The 24,311-nt window shown below is 34.8% G+C and overlaps 1 protein-coding gene across 1 annotated transcript in view; it reads right to left on the bottom strand.

Moving 5' to 3' along the window:
* The window catches only part of LOC106508546 (uncharacterized), a 498,796-nt gene that overhangs the window by 274,121 nt on the left and 200,364 nt on the right, over positions 1-24,311 (bottom strand). The window contains exon 3 of the mRNA XM_084991761.1: positions 17,753-17,813. Coding sequence (XP_084847887.1) covers positions 17,753-17,813 — 61 coding nt within the window. The remainder of the gene's footprint in view (positions 1-17,752; positions 17,814-24,311) is intronic.

Below are 24,311 nucleotides of genomic sequence, written 5' to 3'. Positions count from 1 at the left end.
CTGAAATTTTTTTTTATCTTTTTTTTTTTTTTTTTGTCTTTTCTAGGGCCACATGTGTGGCACATAGATGTTCCCAGGTTAGGGGTCCAATTGGAGCCTACGCCAGAGCCACAGCAACGCCAGATCTGAGCCGCATCTGTGACCTACATCATAGCTCACGGCAATGCCAGATCCTTAACCCACTGAGCGAGGCCAGGGATAGAACCCGCAACCTCATGGTTCCTAGTCAGATTCGTTAGCCACTGAGCCACGACAGGAACTCCGAAAGCTGAATATTTTAAATTAAAGATTCCATTTTAGGCTTAATCACTGACACAAGTTTTTATGAATGTACATTTCTTTCTTTTCTCTATTTTATACACAAGAAATTATTAGAGTCATATCATATAAACATTGCCCATAAAGTAGTAAAAATGTGGAATCCAGTGACCAAACTGGAGTAAAATTCATAAGATTAATAGGCTTCTTATACGAAAAATGGACAAAATTATTTGTAGACTATGATTCCAACTGTGTGAAATCAGGACATAGTAAAAAAAAAAAAAGTCATATAAAAAACATCAAAGAAATGTTAATGAAAACTGTATGGGTTTATAGATACTAATACTATGTGTTTTGGAAAGACAGGCTCTTCAAGGTAAGTCTTGGTTTTGTTTTTCTTCTAATGGTACACCAGGAATTAGATAAATAAGTCAGATTTGCTTGAAGGTATTCTAATGCTCCAGAATGTGTAGTGGAGTTTGGAGACTTCTGTTAGGGTGAAATGGAACTGGAGTTGTATACCAGAGAGCTCATGGGCACCTTTGTCTTACCCCACGTCCCATTCCTTCAGAAGTTACTGAGTTTTCTCCTGAAAGAAATATAGATCCCAAAGGTTCCTATAGTTACTGAAAAAACCCATAGACACTAAGGACAGTGCTACACTTCTGCAACACACAGCATGACAATGAGCTCTTCAGCACTCTTCACAAATCACAGAATTGACATGAGTTTGAAAAAACTGCTATTCAGCAGTTGGTCCCCAATACTTTTAGTGGTTGCTCCTTATTCCTCAGACTGCTAGCCCTGATATCACACAGAGCCTCAAGAGTTAATGCAATCCCCAGGGGTTCCTTATTATTCGGGGGGATGGCTTAGCATTAGGTAATGACAATCAGATGAAGAAAAATTGCTGGAACTGCTCTACTACAATGATGAGAGAGTTTTTAAATTAAACTTCAAAATGCTTTTTTCAAATCATTGATTGAAATACATAATAAAAGCTATGCAGTTGTGCCATGAAATAGCTCTTGTCTAGTCTGTTTATATTATAGGAGCTGCTTAGGAAGAAATCTGGGAACCCTGGGATCTGTACAACTATATGTATTTGAAAAATGATTGTTAAAATGTGTCCAAGTGAAAACGCTTGCCTTTTCCAGCCCAAATGATAATTACAGAATACCTAAAGCTATTGTATAAAGTACTGATTCAGGTTGCAAAAAACATAATGATGTAAAAACACACACATTTATCTATATTACATGTCTGAAATACAATGATATAAAGTTACAGCAAAGACATCCAACTTTCACATTAGAAAATTTGAGCTCCATAAAAGTAATAAACCACATGCTATCTGACAAACTGATAGCAGAGACAAAAAAAAAAAATCAATTAAGTGAAAAGAAATTACTGGAGCAATGGAAAAATAATATCATCTGTTCCATTTTCTAATGTAAATATGTAACTATGAAATGGATTCTTTGTTTAACATAGACAAGAGGTCTTTTGAAATCTTCATAATGATCTGTTGTATTTTCCACAGTTATTGTTCTCATTTTCCATTAAGACCTTGTGCATATATTCCAACTATATGTTCCTTTGAACTCTTTTTTAAATTCACCTTTTCTATAAAATATGGTTAGGGTACATGAAAAATGTGAATATTATATATTCCAAAGTATTTTACTAGTATCTATTTAACTATTTAGGACTGTTGTGTAATATATTTAATGAGTAATGTTGATTTGTGCATCCTGCCAAATTACTTTTACATTTTATAGTAGAAAATCTCTCGAGAGTATTTCTCCATTACTTTCCTCAGAATAAGGGTATGCTTTCAACATAGCACAGGTGTGTTTCTTTCTAGGATTCAGCACAAAAATTAAAAGCAAAACAAAACACCTTGACCTATAAAGTTGCTAAAGTATGGCATAAAAGATAATTACCAATTTGGAATTGAATCATTTCAATTTCATCTGAATTCCCGTAGGCCCACAGAAAGAGGTTTCACTCCTGCATGTGGCCGACCCCTCTGAACCGACAGAAGAAGCTTTGTCAGTGAATAGTGAGCTCTGTTTCCATGCCACCTCCCTTACCTTCACTCCAGACCACTCCAGAAAAACTTAAGTATTGGAGGTGCCAGTGGTTACTGCAGTTGTGAGGAGAAAAGGCAGTTGAGGATTCTCATGTTTTAGCATTTGAATTCCTGTCTGCTGCTGGATGAAGGATAAAATATAAGAGTCACTCAGAGGTGGAGTGGTTGCAATTTCAGGACTTCCTCAAAGTCAGTCGTATATTTAAATGGATAAAAACCGCACAGAGATCAGTTACACAGGGATCACCTTCTTGCTGACTGCTACTGCACTGATGTGCCAATAATGAAAGCTGTGATGTTTGTGTGGATTTGTCACCACATTTCATCCACCATTATGCTCTCAGGATTTAACTGGAGGTTCTCACTTTTCCTTTTAGTTTAGACTCCTTTACAACAGGTTGCCATGCATGGGTGAGAGCAGCATCAGGAAAACATATGACTTATGTTGTCTCTTTTTTTTTTGATATTTTATTGGGGTATAGTTGATTTACAATGTAGCATTAGCTTTAGGTTTACAGCAAAGGGCTTCAGCTACACATACACACATCCATTCTATGACTATGTCTTCTAAATAATAAATACAGTGTGCCAAAGAGCTAATGCTGCACATGAGAAGCAAATACTGAATTCTATCTTTATGACTATTATACCAATTAGTCTGAGGCTTTGGGATACATTTTTCCTTTACACATAACACTAGTTGCAGTAGACAATTTCAGTTGCCAACACAATATAAATGCCTACTTTTTTCTTGGCAGAACCCTGATTTAGTTTGGGGCATCAGTGTGCTCAAGTAAAATTCTTCAAGTTCTCATTTTCTCATGAAGCCGGAGCAGGTGACACGACACAGTTCTGGCATATCATGGTCAGGTGTAGGTAGAAGCAGACATCCTTTCCCAATTTAATGGCATAGTCTTACTTTTTGCCTGTTTTTCTTTACTTCCTTCCTAGACAGTCAACATGAGGCTGCTGGGCCCTGCTATGTAGTAATCATCTACCAATGGCAAGAGCAGCTTGAGGGTAAGAGGCCCCAATGGCCAGAGGGAAAGAGCCTGGAATCTAAAGCACATCCTTGAACCTCTGGAGTATATTAGCCCTACTTATGGCCTAATCTGACTTCTTATATTGTGAGACAAGTAATTATGCTTCCGTTCAGGCCACCGAAGTAAGATCTTCTGTTACTTGCACACACATTTCTAACTGCAAACTGGTTTTAAACATAATTCAGTACTGCTCTTAGCGATATTTTAGAACATCATATACGCCCAGCTTTCTACCAAAGAGGAAATTCATGTATAGGACAGGGGCTGATCAACATTCTCTGAGGCATCAGAGTTCTAAAATATTAAGTTCTAAAATATTATGTCTCTACAGTTGCATAGCTAGTTGCGTTCTAGCTATTGCAATCATAATTTCTGAACCATAAAGTGGAACAACCAGTTTGAAAAACTTTTGTGTGTTTTTTTATATGAGTGGGAGTCTGGGAGATACAATCTAGATTCGAGGAGAACCTCAAATTTCTGTAACACTTCTGTTGTTTATGGTACTAGCAGAAACGTATGATTAAAACATGAATCACCCCAGAAAACTGCACATTCTAAAATAGTAGCAGAATGACAAAGAGATGCTGTCAGACTAGTGCTCAGGCTCAATATGGCAGTCATTAAATCTCTGTTTTTCAAAGACGCTATTCCTTAACAAATAATATACTTTTATGAGACTTCAGATTCCTTTAAATGACTTATTTTTTGCTGGATAAAAGACATGACTTTTTAATAATAAAAAGGACATGCTTTTCTTAAAATGTGTGCTCTAAACAGTACTTTTTAAACATGGTCTACGTCAAAAATCACTTGGGGTTTTTGCTAAGAAATGGCAAATTCATCCTTGACACACTTTAGATTTATTTTAAAAATCTCCATTTCTAGGGGTGAGTTCAGGATTCTGTTTTTAAAATAATTCGTTCTGTATGATTCTTGCACCTTCTTTCATTTGAGGAGCTCTACTGCAGTGGACACAGTAGAATACTAAATCTCTTGATTTACAATTTAGAGTTGACTTCTAGCAATATCTTTAAATGCTTGGCATAAATGTTGGGACTCCCATCAAACACTCACACTCAATTTCTTCCATATTTAATTTTAATGCTAATGTCCCTACAAAGCAGAAGCCTAATGTATTATCTTATCTGAGATATTTGCAGCCATGATATACTGTGGCATAGTGAGATAAGGTCCTTCATTTAAATCCATAGGTTGTGTTGTTGCTATTTTTTTAAAATAGATGATTATATCCAATATAATTTGGCTGAGTTATAGAGGCAAGAACATGAGCTATCTGAAGACTGAAAGAGAATTTTTTCATTTAATAAATTTTAGTCTCACTAGTAACACAGAGCTTGCTTGAGAAGTATCTTAGAGATTGCAAAGCAAAGAAGTTTCATTCCAACTGCTGCTACAAATTGTGCACACAAAAAAAATCAAAGGACTGAAAAAATGAAAATGAAAAAATGAAATCTACAAATATGTAGAGCATACATAGTATACATAGACTCTAGGTACTGTGAATATACAGTAGGGGAAAAAATGCAGTTCTCTTTCTGTACAAACTTACTGCTTCATTAAGTAATAAAATAAAAGAGTTAATTATATCAGGCTATAAATGTTATCAAAATGTAAAAACTAATAAATTACATGCATAATACTGCCTGTGTTGAGCAAAGGAAGAAATTGAAAATTCTAATCAGGGGATGGTTTAGGTTTATAAATCCATTTTTTTAAAAAATCTAGAGTAAATCAGCAAATAAGTCAGAACAACTGTGAAAAAAACTGAAAAATTATACTCTATTAAAAAACATATTTTGTGACAGTTGCATGTAAAGCATGTAGAAATAGATAATGGCAAACATATAAAACTGGTAAACTATTTGAAAATCATAGGGAAAAGGTTCATCTTCATTGTATCAAAAGGGATAACACTTTTACAAGTGACAAAAGATAACACTACCAGATATAGATTTTCTGGTGTGAATTAGAAAATTTTTAAAAAGTCACCCCATCACAAATATTTTCTTTGTCATATACTTGCTATCCATTTTTACATTCCCACAATAGAGATGTAAAAACCTTACTCTGTGGTAAAAGGCTTTATTTTCTTGAGAGGTTTCCATAGAGCCTACCTAAATCCCTCAGAAAGTTATCTTGTGTCAAATCAGAAAGCATGGACACAATTAATGGTATATGTAACATAGTAAAATGCATTTTCAAGGCTGATTCAAGAACAATTGAATAGATTATCATGAAAGTTATGCCATGTGAAATTCATTTTATTACCACAAATGCATTTTTAAATATGACAGCATAGCTCTATATAGTGATGTTAACCAAATTCTACCTCAAGTAGTAACTAAGTAGCTTGAGCATCAATAAGCAATAGGAAGTTTCATGATAATCTATTCAATTGTTCTTGAATCAGCCTTGAAAATGCATTTTACTATGTTACATATACCATTAATTGTGTCCATGCTTTCTGATTTGACACAAGATGGTACATCTTTGGGCAAAGAATAACAATGTTTTTTAAAAAGATAACTATGTTTCTTTATTACTACTTTTAATTAAATTCCATCTTATTAAGCAAAATAAATGCTTTTAGGTTGAGAGTAAAAAAAAATTTATCCTTGAAAAGAGCAATGAAGCTTAAACTTTTAAGATTGCTATAAGTTGAATTTTGCTATGATCTTTTCTTCATCTGAAAAACTGAATACTACTGAAAATAATTTTGTCTGAATCTAGACATGGATTGTTACAGCATTTACATGATAGAACTAAAATGATGTGGACTTTTGCATTTCATTTATTAAGTTCAAAATATCAAATTGTGCCACGTGATATTAACATAGTGAATTGTGATATTAACATGATGAATTACTCTTCATGGTTAATTTTTTATTATTTTCAAAATAAAAAATTAAAAGAATCCCTGTTTAACATATATGTTCATACCAAATCTAGTTATTAACATTTTGAAGTCTTCTATCATAATATGAAGAAGTAACAGACTTGATGTTGCAGAGTGCTATCTGGAATTATAAAATGGTACAGTGACTTTCTCTATCCAATCCTCTTATTTTTGGGTGGTGAATGTGAGACCTCAAAGAGTTAAATGACATGTTCCCCGTCCCTATTTAGTGGCAGCTCACATTCTTAGCTGGGCAATGGAAACCTGCTAGACCAGTTTTTATTTGTGGCTATTCTCATTTTGCTATTCAGCTAATTTCTTTTTTTGACTATGTATGAATTTTAGCCATTAATTATCTACACAAAATTATCGGTAACACAAAGTAAGTTCATGGAAATTTTTATAAGTAGCCATAGAACTTAAAAGTTGGATCTTTTTGGAAATTTTATTTTTGAAACACCATATTTTAATGAGCTTTACTTACTTTTACTTGGAGCAGAAAAGATTTAAGAAAATTTAAATTTCCAACAGGAAAAGAAAAAGCATATTTAGTAATTCAGCAATACTACATGGATATAGAAGACACAAGTTAGAAGGCTAAAATAGCCTTTTTTAAAAAAATATATATTTTTAAAAATTATTTACAAAGTTTATCATCACCTTCCAAAACAGAAATTAGCCATTTTATTAATGCACACACAAAATCTAAACTTGTGGGAAGGAATATATCCCCTAAGACCTATGTGTTCTATAAACAGTAAGTTGTTCTTATAAAAACTCAACCTATCAAATGGTCAGAACCATCGCTGGCAGCAACAGAATCTTATCACTGGAACTCAAATTACTTGCCAACATTTCCGAGGTTACTGGAGTGAAACCATCTCAACAAAAGCATGTTTTTCATTAGGTTTGTATTCTTGGATCCTTTATCTATTATATATGGACTTCCTTAAGAGACACAAGAAGTCATATGAGGCTTGTCTGATAAATGCACACAGAATAACCAACTTCTTATGGTTGGAAATAGGTCCTTTTAAACAAGAAGCTACATTTAAAAAAAAATGTGCAGATACAATAATTATAACCATTTCTTTCCTTTTGTAGTAGTACAAAGTGCAGATTCAAATATATTTAATTTTAATTCAAAATCAACTGCTTTTGAAATAGAAAAAAATAATCAGGGTTCTTTAATTAAAATTTCTTTTAAATCAGAAAAACAACCATGAAGAGCATTAAAATACCAGTACCTCACTAACATTTCAAAAGGTGTTTTATTCTTGTAAGAAAACGTATCTTTTAAAGGAGTGACTTTCTATTTCTTTGCCCCCTGAGAAAACCTCAGAGAGCAGAGAATTAAACAAAGGTAGGCTTTATAGGCACCAAATTAGAATATAAAATAAGCATGTCTAATTCACATATTACAATGCCTTTTGAACAAAAAGCAACCCCCAATCCACAGGACCAAATATCTTTACTTGAAGCCATCACAGTAGTCACTGTGTAAACATTAAATCGTTATTTCAAAAATTATATCATCACTAAAAGAATCTGAATTTTGCAAAAGTGTTCTACCCAAGTGTAAAAGTTCATAATGATTTAAGCATGCTATTATTCCATCAATTTATGCTTTATAAAAAGAAACAAGTTCTTCACCTGAAAAACATTCAAAAAATAGGAGAAAAATCACGCAAATATATTCACAATTCTTCAACAGATTATTTCATTGTTAATACAACATTTTGTAGTAAATTCTACTTCAAAATAGTGCTTTATTGCTTAATGTGATAGTTGAATCAATGAATAACGATCCAAGGAAGTGAAAATATGAAAATTATAAGGAGTATTTGTAATTAAAAATTATAATTTATGTCTAAATGAAAATTGCATTTCATCAAAATAAAACATTTCACTTATAGTGGTGGATATTTCCATTTCATTAGAATAATAAAAGTCTTCTTAAAACAAATAATAATTATAAAATTTTCTGTTTAAATTTTAGTTTCCCTTAACTGTCTCTTGAAAATGTGTTTTTTAATGAATAAGATTAATTGCTAAATTCTTTTGGTATCTACATAAACAATTATTTCAAATGCCTCATATAATTTTTTAAAAAGATCTATTCAGTTAAAACTTGTGAATAATCTACTAATTAGGTCCTATCCCCTAATCATGACTGTTTTTTACATGATAGAAGAAGAGAATTTTTACAGCTAATCAAATATAAATTTTACTCTATTCATATTTTCAAAAAAGTCATTGTTGAGTTTACATTTGAATTGTATACCTTTAATTATATGATTTTAAAAACAGAAAAATAAAGATTTTGTCTTTAAGAGTCTCTATCAAGCCAACTAAAATCTGATTATATTTTCATTAGTTCCTCATAAAATTTATAGACCACTAAGAAGTATAAAATGGTTCATATCTGTAATTATTCATATTACAAAGCTAATAAACCTATAAGTTCCTCTAAAAGATAGGTAATACAATAACTTATGGTATCACAAGATATTCTTGAAACCCAAACCCTAAAAGCAATATTCTCTAAGTATTTATTCTGGATGTTTAAAATCATTTTTATAATTTTCTTAGGGAAGATAATTTCATGGAATGTATAGAGGAGAATGTTTCAGTCACTTTTTTAAAAAAGTGATTTTTATTTTTTCCATCATAGCTGGTTTACCGTGTTCTGTCACTTTTGATAGCACCTCACATGGTTAAACACATTCACAATAAAAAAACATAAATGAAATGAATGGAGGTCCTCTAAACCTCTTTTGTGTCCTGATAAATATTTATCCTTGCCCTTTGTGATTAGGTCCATTGCCTGCAGTCTCACCAAGGCAGAAGCTGGGAGGAACACCTCCAAAGGCTTCCAAAGACTTTGGTTGTGGAATGGGTGTTTCTATGCAGAAAACATTTAATTAAGATCATTTCTGATTTTGAATCTCCCCTTGTGCTGATGAAAAGGAGAGCTATAAGGAAGAAGAAGGGCCCCCCGCTGACTGTAAACAGGGTAGAACACGTACCCTGCAGCTCCAAAACAAGGAAACATGGGCCCCCCTGCTGGCTAGCCATGGGAGGAAGTGATCTCCCACAGATTTCAGAGATAAGTGCAAGGAAGGGGTATAGGTGGGAGAAACTTAGACCCTACAGAAAGAAGAGGAAATGGAGCTAGACTATTCATCAAGGTTTAGTTCCACTGTTGGATCACGATGCAGTCAGATTTCTGAGCACACAATGGCTGGGACTTTATATGTCAGAAATCTTGGCTGTTAATATTTCTAAAGGCCCGGGGAGGGTGCCCTCTAATAATCCACCATGTTGGCAGCAGAATGATGTATCAGTAGGCTGCTCTGGTGCATGAGATAAGGATCATTGTCTTGTCACTGCCTCACACTGATGATAAACTGCTTTATTTTTAACTGAGTCCCAAACCAAAAAAAAAAATCATAATAAGGCACTTTACAAAATGGAGATCTCTAATAAAGAGAATAGAATGGAACTCACATGTTTCATTTGAAAGAAAATGTTTGGTCGCCCAGATAGTGGTTTTGAACTTGACTGTTTTTAGGGAAATTAGAGTGGTGATTTTAGGGAAACCCTGACTCACCCCTCCTTTGACAGATTCTTTACAAAGTTATAGAAAATGAATATGAAAAACGTGATACACTACAAAGCTATCTTCCCATATGTATTTTTGCACAGCTTTCATATATAATCTCTAAGTTTTTAAGTTCATACTTATAGCTTTTTATCAAAATATATATACCTAATTACAAATCATGTTTGATTCATTAGGTCTTTTGACTCATTAAAATTTAGAAATAAATCAACAAGTAAATACCAATATTTCAGTTGAAGTACAATTATAAATAACTCCATCAGCTAAGTTTGCATATTGAAGAAACTTTTCTCCTGTTTCTTAAGAAACTATCCACTAGCAGGTTGTTCTTTTATATACATTTGTGTATATTTTTTGTTGAAACATTGGAGTTTCAACTAAAATTAAATCTTACTAAGAAACAATAACATTATCCACAGTGATATCTCAGTGGCACCCTGATGACAATGGTTTGCATTGTTTTCTTACTTAATAGACTATAATTTTCTTTTTTCTTTTTTTTTTTTTTGGTCTTTTTGCCTTTTCTAGGGCCACTCCCATGGCATATGGAGGTTCCCAGGCTAGGGGTCGAATTGGAGCTGTAGCCACTGGCCTACGCCAGAGCCACAGCAATGCGGGATCCAAGCCATGTGCGACCTACACCACAGCTCATGGCACCACCGGGTACCCAACCCACTGAGCGAGGCCAGGGATCAAACCTGCAACCTCATGGTTCCTAGTCGGATTCGTTAGACACTGAGCCACGACGGGAACTCCAATAGAATATAATTTTCTAAGTGAACATCTAAAGATGAACAGAAAGCTCAAATAATTTTTATGCTAAAAAATTATGCAAAGAAAATATAGAAAACACAGATAGCTATAGTTATAAATCTACACTTTTAAACCCCAAATGTATGCCTATCATAAATTGGTTCTTTATTTGACTATAAAATAGGTGGCAGTTATGCAAAGAATTGGAAAATGTAAAGCAGCAGAACACAGTACAGGATTCCTATCAATGGACTGTATGGAAAAGCAGTTATTCTGTAAAGATAAAATAAACCCCAGTACCCTTCTTATTAACAGTGAATATATAGTGACACTGTCCAGGCAGTCAGATTCTCAGCTACTCTGAAAAGAAACAGTGATAATATTCTACCTTCCTTATAATACAAGGTTATATTGAGAAGAAAAGATATCCTGTCATCCAGGATCATAAATAAGTCATCCCTAAAAGTATTTTATCCAACAGAATATGATTGTGATATCACTAGAACTCAGTTACAAATACTCCAATTTTCCTTACTCCTGGGCACTTAGTTGGAATGAACTTTCTCATCTCTTTAAATTAGATATCTCCATATGATTTGTGTCAGCCAATGACATGTGAGAAGATAAAAAGCTTTAAGAGTTAGTCTGTTGCATTTCTATACATTAACAGCAAAAGAGTAGAAAGAAAAATTAAGGAAACTAAGCCATTTACTATTGTATCAAAAAGAATAAAAATGTCAGAGTTCTCTGGTGGCCTGACAGGTTAAGGATCTGGCTTTGTCACAGCTGTGGTGTGATTTCAATGCCTGACCCAGGAATGTCTACACACTGCAGTCAGGGCCAAAGGGAAAAGAAAAAAAAAAAAAAAAAGATACCTAGGAATAAACCTAAGGAAGCAAAAGACTTGTACTCCAAAAACTGTAAGATGCTGATAAAAGAAATTGAAGACTACACAAACAGATGGAAAGATATACTGTGTTCTTAGATTGGAAGAATCAATGTTAAAATGACTATACTACCCAAGACAATCTTTGGATTCAATGAAATCGCTATCAAATTACCAAAAGCATTTTCACAGGACTAGAACAAAGCATTTTTAAGTTTGTATGGAAATACAGAAGACACTGTTGGTGGGAATGTAAATTGGTGCAGCCGCTATGGAAAAGAGTATGGAGGTTCATTAAAAAACCAAAAAGAGAGTTAACACATGATCCAACAATCACAATCCTGGGTATATATCTGGTCAAAACCATAATTCAAAAATTTACAAGCACCCCAGTGTTCACAGCAGCACTATTTACAATAGCCACGACATGGAAGCAACCTAAATGTCCATCAACAGATGAATGGATAAAGATGAAGTGATGTATATATTATATAATATATATATAATGGAATATTACTCAGTCATACACACACACAAACACACACACACATATGGCTGAGTAATATAAATTTACCATATACAAAGTAGTTGATGAGTGCCATTAATGGTGGCTAAATCAGTGTAAACATAGTACATTCAATCTAGTTTTCTTAATTATTGAAATAGTCAAAAATTTAGCATAAGTTCTAAGACTATGTCATTGACAATGTGTGTAGAATATACTACATGTCACACTAATAAATAACTAACCTTGACACTTGGAAAGAAGTGATTCCAACCAGTCAAAATTTTAAAAGGATACTACAGGAACTTAACATTTGGACCAAACTTTTTTTTTTTTTTTTCTTTTTAGGGCCACACCTATGGCATATAGAAGTGCCCAGGCCAGGATTTGAATCAGAGCTTCAGCTGCCGGCCTACACCACAGCCACAATAACACCAGATACAAGCCACATCTGTGACATATACCACAGCTCAATGGCAATGCTGGATCCTTAACCCACTGAGTAAGGCCAGGGAATCAAACTTGAATTCTCATGGGTTCATTACTGCTAAACCACAACGGGAACTCCCAGGTTCAAAATTTTTAACTAAACAAAAATATCATAAGAAAAATCTAACTTGGCTGCTTTTCATATGATGATGACAAGCAGAACAAAAACAACTATTTGAGACAAGTTGTGTGAAGTAACTGCTAAATTAATTCAATCTGATGTCAGTCTCTCCATCTCAGATTTTCCATGACATCCTTATGACTCTCCCATGTTTAGCCAACTCAGCTCTACTCTTGAATTATAAAATGAATATGCAATACATGCTTCATAACAAAAAACACTGAAAACTACATAATCATAAATACTTCAATATGAACATCAGGAAAAAATCATAATGACATAGTCTTGAAGGTGAATTATTTGGCAGCATATATATACAACTATTTTGTACCAAATTAGAATAATCTACTCATATCATACAATAGTTACAATTCATTGTGTCTCTCTTTTTTTTTGAGGGCCACACCTGCAGCATATAGAGGTTCCCAAGCTAGGGATTGAAATGAAATGCCACAGCCACAGCTACGCAAAATCCGAGCTGCATCTGCCACTTACACCACAGCTCATGGCAACGCTGGATCCTTAACCCACTGAGTGAGGCCAGGGATCAAACCTGTGGCCTCATGGATGCTAGTCATATTCGTTTCCACTGAGCCATGATGGGAAATCCCGTGTCTCTTAAACTCTTTTTTTTTTTTAATTTAATTTTTTTAAAGTAATTGTATAGTTACTCAGGAGTATAGTTATTTGGAAGCAGTCAATCTCAGAGTATTGAACAACTGTAATTATAATACTGAATACATCTCTGATACTTCAAGCCTCAATCTAACATCCAGAAAACACAGCCTAGACTAAGTCATTTCTAAATCACATATACGGTTCCCCTTTCCATGGTATTCCCTAATATAAAACTTTAAAGGCTTCTCTATGTTACCAAATTAAAAATATCTCTTCAGTCTGACCCATCTAGAAGACCACAAGATTCTGCTTATTATAAACCAGAGTCTTCTCAAAATAATGACCAACAAAGACCATTTGAATACCCACGTGTGTTCGATATATTAAAATATTAATAAGCCATAATACACAGCAATCCAATATGATGGAAGTCATGGGATTGGGGAGAGGGGAAGGTAGTTAAATTGAGAAGACATGAACTTGGTACCAAGTTGTAAAGAAAAGCAAATGGCAAGCTGAGGAGTGAGCTTTTTCCTCCAAGCAATGCCAAGTCATTGATTTCATATAAATTTTAGAAAGAATCTTGGCATTGTGGTTGGTGGAGGAAAGAGGGAGCAACACAGAAATATTTAAGAGCTTGTTAAAAATCACAAAGGAGCAGATTTTGTGGTTCTAAAATGTAAAGATGTGATGAATAGAATTTTGATGAATGTTGGTTAGGGATAGGACAGAATAAAGACTTTTAGCATAAAATAATCCAATAAAGATTATTACATTGAAAGCCTAGAAAGTTACTATCGATCGTCAATCAGGACAAGAATGGTAGGAATGCAGTTGAGAGATAAAGACAGAGCTGTCTAAAGTTTTGGCTATCTTCAGGTTATCAAATTAAAGATATACAAACTCCGCTGGAGATACTGAACCTTGGGGAGTTCAAACAGAAGATTAAGATCTTTTTAGTACAGAGGTTAAAAATTTTAGCTGTGCTAGAGAGACAGAATTTTTGACTTCTTAAGCATAGTGCCTAAGGCATAGCTGATTTTCAATAAATGTTTGATGAATGGCTGGATGAATGCTGAATATCAAATTCTGGTGGAAATTTGTCTTGGCTTTTACAAGCTATAGTCAAATTGTTAAAAAGAAAAGGGAAGAAAGCAAGAGAACTCACTGCAAAGCCATTATACTATACTTTTAGGAGGTTATCGTCATGGGTTCAATGTACTCAGAAGAAAATCTAATAGAGTAAGTGTCCTGCATGAAGGAAAAGTAGAAGACAGAGGGAACAGCCTTTGGAAAGTACAAGGACATTAAACACCTCCTTCTTAAACAATAGGATATCTCTAAAGATCGGATTCCTAAAAGATCCTAATGCTGGATTGAAATAGATTTTTAAATTCTTATCTCTGGCCCTGTGTTATCCCCACGGAAGTTTAACTTTTTCATTCCCAAAAGACTCACTTTTCTAAATAAGTATCACTTATTATACACTTATTATTCCTAAATAGGTATAACTCATATAACCCACCAGCTTTTGTTTACACCTAGAGTATAAACCCAAATGAATCACTTGGGTTGTGCAAGAATTTGTACAAACTAGCCTCATCTCTGTCCAGTAGACAGCATATAAGAACACGAAACTTGAACAATGCAATTATTTATGTTAAATTAATAGGACAACTAAAATAATCCATAGATTATGTGTTGTTCTAAAATATTCTTAAAATGTTTTAAAAGTTGATTATATTAAAATCTTATCATAAATAACCCAGGATACACTTAGAGAAATTGTGATGGAAGTAAATCTCAGAATTTTAAAAAATGGAGTGAGAAATAGACTCGGTATTCAGCAGAATTAGTAAATTAGAAAGGAGATAATATATCCACAGAGAATATTATAAAGACTCCAATATGAATATAACCTCATTAACAGCTCCAAAAGGATGGAAAACAACAAAAAATAGAGTAGACCACCCTCACTTTTGAGTATTCTTTCAAATTTCTGCATAAATTTAAAAAATGGAACAAAACTACATAATAAAAGAATAAGCTTCCAGCTATTCAAGGATAACATAATATTCCCAAGTCACCTGGCCAAGCAAGAGAGGAAAACCGAATCATCCGCTCAACAGATTCAATAGGTATTTATATACCTCGAGATTTAAAGGGCATCAACATAAATTTCTGATAATCTAATTCAATTCATTAAGAATAAGATAACTTTTTTTTTTTTTTTTTTTTTTTGGGTCTTTTTGCCTTTTCTAGGGCTGCTCCTGCGGCATATGGAGATTCCCAGGCTAGGGGTCTAATCGGAGCCATAGCCACTGGCCACAGCCACAGCCACAGCAACGTGGGATCCGAGCTGCTGTGTCTGCAACTTACACCATGGCTCATGGCAACTCCAGATCCTTAACCCATGAGCCAGGGATCGAACCCACAACCTCATGGTTCCTAGTCGGATTCGTTAACCACTGAGCCACGACGGGAACTCCAAGAATAAGATAACTTATTAACATGAAAAAGAATATCATATTTAAATACCAATCATGAGAGTCATCCCCATAAAACTAGGAAGAAGCTATTCATTATTTAATATTGAACTGAAAGCTGTAGTTGAGACAATGGTGAACTCAAAATTTAAAAGTGTGTGGGATATTAAAAAGGAAAATATTACATTGTCTAAATCATTAGTATTTGCAGATAATGGGATTTTCAGCCTAAAACCACAAAAGAACTAACTGAAATTACAACTAATAAAGAGCTAAATGAGGTGTCAGGTTACAAAATAAATGTACAAATTTATATTGTTTATCTGACTTTGCAAAAAAAAAATGAAACATAGTGGATATGTCTGCAATATCTAGGCACTGTTATAAGTATTTTATCTGTGTTAAATTATTTAATCTTCAAGAAAAACTTACCAATTAGGTATGGATTATTAGCTCTATTTTCCAATGAGGAGAAGAAGACCCAGAGAGTAAAGAATTTGCCCAAAGTCACGAGTCATTGAAACCCAAGTTTCAGAGTCATTTGGGGCAATGAGATGAACCTCAATTTTATGTTGTTATCACTCTCATTTTTCAAAATTCTGCAAAAAGCTGTGTGTTCATATACAGAAGACATTCGCCAATTTATACAAGGGGTTAACTGGTTATGCTGAGGTGGTAAAAATATGGTTGTTTTGTTCTTTTTGAATTCTTTTTCATTTAACATCTATCCATTGTGAATGTAATATGTGTAATGAAAAACTAAGCACAGTTTTAAAGCACTTTGCTTGTGTCATGAAGTCAGATGTAGAACTACCAGTATTTTTGGACATGTCCTTTATATCCGAGTGTTAAAGGACCAAGAACCAAACGGGCTAACAGTATGTTGGTCACAAACTTAAGCAGCAAGTTTCAAAGATGACAGTTCTTAGTCCCTGTCAAGTTGTTATGAACGAGAGAAATAATAATGACTTCACTTCTCTCATCTCAAAACTTGAGGAAATAAGCTCTTAATGAAGATGATTCCAAAGTAAGTTTATCCAAATGTCAAAATGTATGAGGTACAGAGTTCAATAGCATTTTAATTTTTTTTTTTTAATTTTAGGGCTGCACCTGTGGCATATGGAGGTTCCCAGGCTAGGGGCTGACTCAAAGCTGCAGCAGCTGCTGGCCTACACCACAGCCACAGCAATGCCAGATCCTTAACCCACTGAGCGAGGCCAGGGATGGAACCTGCAACCTCATGGTTCCTAGATGGATTCGTTTCTGCTATGCCACAATGGGAGCTCCTCAATAGCATTTTAAAGCAAATTACACATCTACTGAAGCCCACAAATTAATTTTATAATTTTAATATGAGAACATAAACATAATTATTTGGAAAAAGAATTTTTATGTATATTTCTATATATAATCCTATCTACCTATATTTGCTTGCAGCAGATCTATTATTTTATTTTCTAGACATTACTTTATTCCAGATTTTAAAGCAGAGTTATAAGTGGTCCTCAAGTTTACATTCTTGTATGATAACTTAAAAATAAAAGCAAGCTCCTCCACATTCTCCTTTTAAAAAAAGACTTTAAGAGTTCCCATTGTGGCTCAGTGGAAACAAATCTGACTAGCATCCATGAGGATGCGGGTTCGATCCCTGGCCTTGTTCAGTGGGTTAAGGATCCGGTGTTGCCGAGAGCTGTGGTGTAGGTCACAGATACGGTTGGGATCTGGCATTGCTGTGACTGCGGTTGTGGCATAGGCCTGCAGCTACAGCTCTGATTTGACCCCTAGTCTGGGAAACTCCATATGCCACAGGTGTGGCCTTGAAAAGACAAAAAAAAAAAAAAAAAGACTTAAAATGAGGGAAGAAGAGTAATTCATTTTTCTCATTTCAATATTTAGAAGTTATATTAATCACCAATGGAAAAATATGGCAATATAATAAGTAGTTCTACTTACCATTTGTATAGAGTACTTGGAACTTCATTTGGACAGTTATCCCAGTAATATTCCAAAAGATCTGAAAATGAGAGTGATTGATGAGGATCAATAACATATTTTATACATCACTTTGTAACATATTAATTCCATGTGATATTTGATTCATACCTATTCCATATTTCCGCAAGGATACACTCAGACTTAGGATTCTGATTTATTATGAATGTTGTCTAAACTCAGGAAGTATCTTGCCCTTTTATTTATTCATACACCATCTTTCACGTACCTTAGTGCACCGCTCCAGCCTGCCTACCTTCAATCTCAGCCTTGACCTATAGGAACCATGCTGCAGATAAAAGAAATAATTCATCCTGGGAGTTCGTGTTGTGGCTCAGTGATAACAAAACCTACTAGTATCCATGAGGATGCAGTTTCAATCCCTGGCCTTGCTCAGTGGGTCAAGGATCCAGTATTGACATGAGCTGTGGTGTAGGTTGCAGATGCAGCTTGGATCCCTTGTTGCTGTGGCTGTGGTGTAGGTGGCAGCTGCAGCTCTGATTCGACCCCTAGCCTTGGAATTTCCATATGTCACAGGCATGGTCCTAAGAAGCAAAATAATAATAATAATAATAATTCATTCTGACCCTGACTTGATACTTCCCTTAAAGTCAAGAGACTATATACTACTATGCTCTTTTTTTTTTTTTTTTTTTTTTTTTTGTCTTTTTGCTATTTCTTTGGGCAGCTCCCACGGTATATGGAGGTTCCCAGGCTAGAGGTCAAATCGGAGCTGCAGCCACCAGCCTACGCCAGAGCCACAGCAACGTGGGATCCGAGCCGCGTCTGCAACCTACACCACAGCTCACGGCAACGCCGGATCGTTAACCCACTGAGCAAGGGCAGGGACCGAACCCGCAACCTCATGGTTCCTAGTCGGATTCGTTAACCACTGCGCCACGACGGGAACTCCTATGTTCTTATTTTTTATGCAAACTTTCTGTGAAAATTGTACTAAGGTGTTTTAGTGTGATAAGACAAAATATATATCATGAAAATTTTACATCCATGCTCTAGATGAGCTAATTAATAAGTTTGGCTCATTATATCACCTGTTGAAAAATATTTATATTAAGGTAGGGATTACAAGTTTATTCAGATATATGCTATAATTTCCAAGGACTTTTATAAAAGCAGAATATCATTCATCAATCAAAAAAAAAAACTTTCTTTTTAAAAGATTAGGAAAATGAGACCCAATGAAGGAGAAATGGCCTGGCTAAGATTTTAGCTTAGGGATATTACTAAAGACCAGATGTTAAATCTCCAGGCTTTAGCTTATCTTTTTCCATGGTATTATTTTAAAACATTTATTAAGGCTCTGATATACACCAGGCACTGAATTGGGCACTGGATAATGAAAAAAAAAAGATAAAGTACTTAGCTTTATGCAACTTAATTCTAGTGATCTTTCTTTATTAAAGTATTTAAGGTATATTTCACTCCATAAAGCTGATTTAGAATTCAAATATAAGCAAGACACCAAGATTTTAGAATGCAGTTCTATTATGAGCCAAACTTGGTTTCCAATGAGTATTCTTGTTTTAACCCTTGAAATATATTTATCCTACAAAATACTTAGCTAACCATCTGAACATCTTTGATATGTAGATAGACATTTTGTGCAAAGATAAATCCTTCAAAAATTGAAAGGAACACATTTTTTCCCATTGAATGTTTTAAAGAGAATCTTTTATTTGCTTACTGATCTGAATCTCTCTCAATCTCCAGACTCAGTATGAAGCTTAAAAGCACTCTGAAGGATTAAAAAGTTCCACAAGTGCAAATGAGTAAATAGATTCCACATGGAAGAACAAAATAAAGAACTTAAGATCTGTTCTGCAACTCATTTAACTACTGCTTCATATTTATCAAGGAGTTCACTGTTCAGCTTATAGCAAGCATTTACAAAATAGGATGACATGGTTTAGACCTAAAAGATTGAATTTCTAAACTACCAAATCACTTTCTCACTCCTGCATTTTCATGCCTCCTATCAATACAAGTAACAACTTTCCTGTTTCGTTGTATTATCTTAATGACTTTGGAAATATAAGAGCCCAAAATAAGCCCTAAATACATGCCTAAATTCTGCTGACAACTACAGTTCTGTCTAAAATTAAAGCAATGAACACAGGGATATGCAGAATGTTTACTTAAAAATTATTATTGTTTAGGTTCCCTTGATATAGACAGTCCAAGAACTGTGACTGTGGCTATCGTTACAGGTCATTTAGGAATGCTTCTCTTTTAGCAGTTAATCCTCAGATTCCCTGTAAACTCTCTTACTATGACATTATTCGGTGTACTAAATTAATGAACTGCTTCACCAAAAATAAATAAATGAATAAATAAACAAACTTGCAAAACAAACCCATTACAGGAAGCTTAAGAAGCACTGTTCCCTTCATTTTAAAGAAGAGGTGACAAGACCAGAGCCTGGCTCATGGTCACATACTTGATTACTGATAGAATGGAAGCAGGTTAATACTCTTCATTATTAGTTCCCTGTCTTCCAGAACTTCACAGCTAAATGATTCTTTTATTCTCACACACCTAGGACATAGGAGTATAAAGAGTTTTATGGAAGATATTACAAAAAAAAACCCTAATATATAAAATCCTACATATAAATATCCTAATATATAAAATACTATAATAATATAGGTTATTACCTATGTAATGTATGTATGTATTCACTACAGATGCCTGAATTTGAAATCTGTGTCTTCTGTTTCTAGTGAACAGCCCCATCATTTAAAGATACTATCTTTTCAGAACTATAACATTTAGAAATCATAATGAAATGCACCACCACCAAGGTTTGTAACCATGATCTTTGGCCAATGTCATCCAACCCCCCTTGGAGTAAATTTTTCCAATAAGTGAGATTTCTGTAGATTTTTCTGAAGTGCTTTTCATTATTGGAATTAAATTTAGTACACTTCTAAGAAAAATCTCAAGAGCTTGTTGTCCTATGTTATGCTCTTTTTCCTTTTTCATTCCATTATATGAATCTTGGTTTTGAAGCTTGACTTTTTCCAAATATCAAATATCAGTGTCCCTCTTTTGTTCTATGTCTTGCTCTACTTAAAAATTTCATTCTTATTTATCTCCTTGAAACAAATGGTGCATGCATTGATATTCTCCATTATCTGGTTAGAAAAAATGTCCAAGATTATCTTTTCTAAGTATTATCCCATTTATGACTGGGAATTGAAGGGTCAATGAAACAAGTTATAGAAACAATGTTTCATTTCCATTCAAACAAGTCATTAATTAGGGCCAAGTGTTTATGATAGAAACAGACACATTGATGTTAACTCTATCTGCTGCAAGTTTATCAGTTACTACATGTTTGAAATAGATGATCAATTTCTTTAAATAACGTCTTTGCTATCTAGAGTTAAAAGAAGGAAAAGGGATCACTAAAAGAGAAAGGGGAAGGAAAAATCCTGATAATGATGACAGTAGTATCATTTACTCATGCCCACTTATGAGTTAGGGAGAGTTTAAGCCCCAGAATAACATGACTTAATTAACCTATTATTTTTTTCCTTTTAGGGCCACACCCCTTGGTGTATGGAAATTCCCAGGCTAGGGTTCAAATCAGAGCTGCAGCTGCTGGCCTATGCCACAGACACAGCAATGCAAGCTGTGTCTGCATACTACATCACAGCTCACAGCAACGCCAGATCCTTAACCCACCAAGCAAGGCTGGAGATCAAACCCACATCCTTTTGAATCCTAGTTGGGTTAGTTAACCGCTGAGCCATGAAGGGAACTTCAATTAACCTTTTAATGGCATTATTCTGGCTCCAAAGTGGAGAACAGATGCAGGAGTTGGGTGGCCCTAGATAAGCTAGGAGAAAAGTTAGAAGAGCATCTGTAGGGTGAGCATAAGGCAGTGATGCTTGCAACTCTAATGCAGTAGTGAAAATGAAAGAAGCAGATGCAGTGGAGATGTCTGGAGAATGAACTATGTAGGGAGTAGAGAATGACTCAGGTTTTTGGCTTGAGCAGTGAGGTAGACCGCAGTGCTTTTTTAAACAGGTTTAGGGCGAGACAGACATACTGGTCCGTGGTGGAGCAGAAGGAGAATGGGAGGGAAGACTACTATTTTGGCCATTTTGAGTATGTAGGTTTAAAAATACTTGTTATATAAGTTGTGGTAAATAAGATGTTCTGTCAAATACCATAATTTCTGATTTATCAACCACAGTTTCCTTTAATAATAAGGGCAATGGCCAGCTTTCCATTTCTGCTGCCTCGTGTTGAGATGCTAATTCCACATCTACATTCTCAACCTCTTTCTCCACCAGCTCTTTTCTCACACATCATGAGTAACGCTTATATATCTCTTATTTTGACAATTAATACATTTCTCTACCCTGTGAACCCCTCTAGTTAATGTCATCTCCTTTTCACAGCTAAGCTCTTCAAAAAAGAACATGAACTTGTGCATTTGAACTCTTTCATTTATTTTCAGTTCTACTACGGTATACCGACTGTGTATTTCCACTTACACTGCATTACTGAAACTGACTTTCCAAAGGTCCCCAAGAAGCTCCTAGTTGTGGCATCTTATGGGTTATGTTGGCAACTGTTTTTAACTGGCTCCTTCTCCACTTAAATATGATGTTTCTGCTCATTGCTGTTGCTAATTTTCTTCTTCCTCCTCTCAACATTTCACTGTAATATTAACACTCCATTTATGAACTGCTGATGACCAACAAATCTATATCTCTAATCCACTCCTGTATTTTGACCTGTAGTTCTGCATATTCAACTGGCTACTTGGCATCTCAACGTGATCCTGCACAGACTTCAAATTGTGGCTAAAAACTCCTTACCTTCACTCCCAAACCTCCCCTCCTATTCCTACTGGTGGGTAGCATCACTATCCACTCATTGATTAATGACTTGCCTGAGAATCAACCTTTACTGCTGTATTTTCCACATCTTCCAAATTGTATCACTGACCCACTCTTGCCAATACTGCTTTCTCAACATATCCTGCATCAACACTTCCCCATTCCCAATGCACTCTGGCCTTATTTCATGTCTCAATGGCATGAATCATTTCAATTTCCCTGTTGTGCTTCCCCTATTCCTCCTCAGCATTGCCTCCAATGATCTTTTTCGAAATTATACAACTCAGTCATTCTCCTGCTGAAAACGCTTAAAAAAAATTCTTCACAGCCCAAAGGAAATAGTCCATGGACTTGAGTGTGGCTTCTGATCATTCCCAAGATCTGATCCCTGATTTATTGCCCTATCTTCATTCTTCCTCTCACCAAACCCTACCAATGTGCTCTAGCAGTAGCGTATGCCAGTCCTGGTTGATGTTTTTTTTCCTCCTCTCAAACTATATCCTATCAAAAATATAGCCCCATCTCTACCCATGAATAATCTCCTCTCTATCCATCCAGATCCTGCTGAAGCCTCCTCACTTGAATGACTATCCCTTGATGGTTCTCATGGAAGAGGTTCTTCCTGGTTATTTTACTCATGTTTGTACTAAGTTCTCAGATAAGTAACGCTAATATTTGAAGGAATTCACTGATTTCATACCTCTCACCTCACTATACAGGTCTTTTGTCGTTGTTGTTGTTGTTGTTTGTTTGTTCTCTTTTTTTGGCCACAGCTGAGACATATTGAAGTTCTTGGGCCAAAGATTGACAGGGATTGAATATGAGCTATAGGTGAAATCTATGCCACGCCTGCAGGAATGCTGGATCCTTAACCCCCTATGCTAGGCTAGGGAATGAGCCCCAGGCCTCTGCAGTGGCCTGAGCTGTTGCAGTTGGATTCTTAACCCACTGTACCACAGCAGGAACTCTGATACTGGTCTTGTATTTATCACCCTACTGACATGATTTGGCTTTTAATATATGACTCATGCCTTCAGGAATGAATAAAGAAGAAGATTAAATTAATTACTGAACAAATGATTTTTCCCAAAACCCTAATTAAAAAAAAAACCCAAACCTAATATTTATAAATAATTTTTCCAACTCATCATGATTTATTTTCTAATCCCATTCTAAGGTAGAACTCACTGAAAATAATATACCTGTTTTATATAAACAGTCTAGCTTGAAAAGAACAAAATGTCAACAGAGGACAAATCTATTAGGTCAACCATTGACAGACACAAGCCATTTCATGGACTTTGGCTATAGCTAAACTTGAGAAAACAACTCCAAGTTAAACTTTGAACTTCAGCATTTAGGGAGAAGGAAAGCAACCAAAATGAACTGCATATTCAGTAAATTCGATTGGTCCTCTTTCTAGATACAGCTTAAAGTTCTGTTAGCTGTCTTGTTTCTTATTGCCAAAACTAACCATAGGCAAAGCCTGTAAATTCCTTCAGGTCTTCAGCAAAGAATGATTTCTAAAAACATATGTAATGTTATTAATGTGGTTGAGTCAGAACTACACTTAGCCAGTGGTACAGATGGAAATGATTTGTTCTGGAAACAGATAATTTTATTACTTCACCATTTTTACCTACAAA

The sequence above is a fragment of the Sus scrofa genome, chromosome 13, assembly GCF_054392235.1.
Source record: "Sus scrofa isolate SSC_HxYL_T2T_F1_AM1 chromosome 13, Sscrofa_HxYL_maternal_Yorkshire_Landrace_v2.0, whole genome shotgun sequence".
In the NCBI taxonomy this organism is placed as follows: domain Eukaryota; kingdom Metazoa; phylum Chordata; class Mammalia; order Artiodactyla; family Suidae; genus Sus; species Sus scrofa.
The sequence above is the reverse complement of the archived record's forward strand: the minus strand, read 5'-3'. Positions and strand labels throughout refer to the sequence as shown.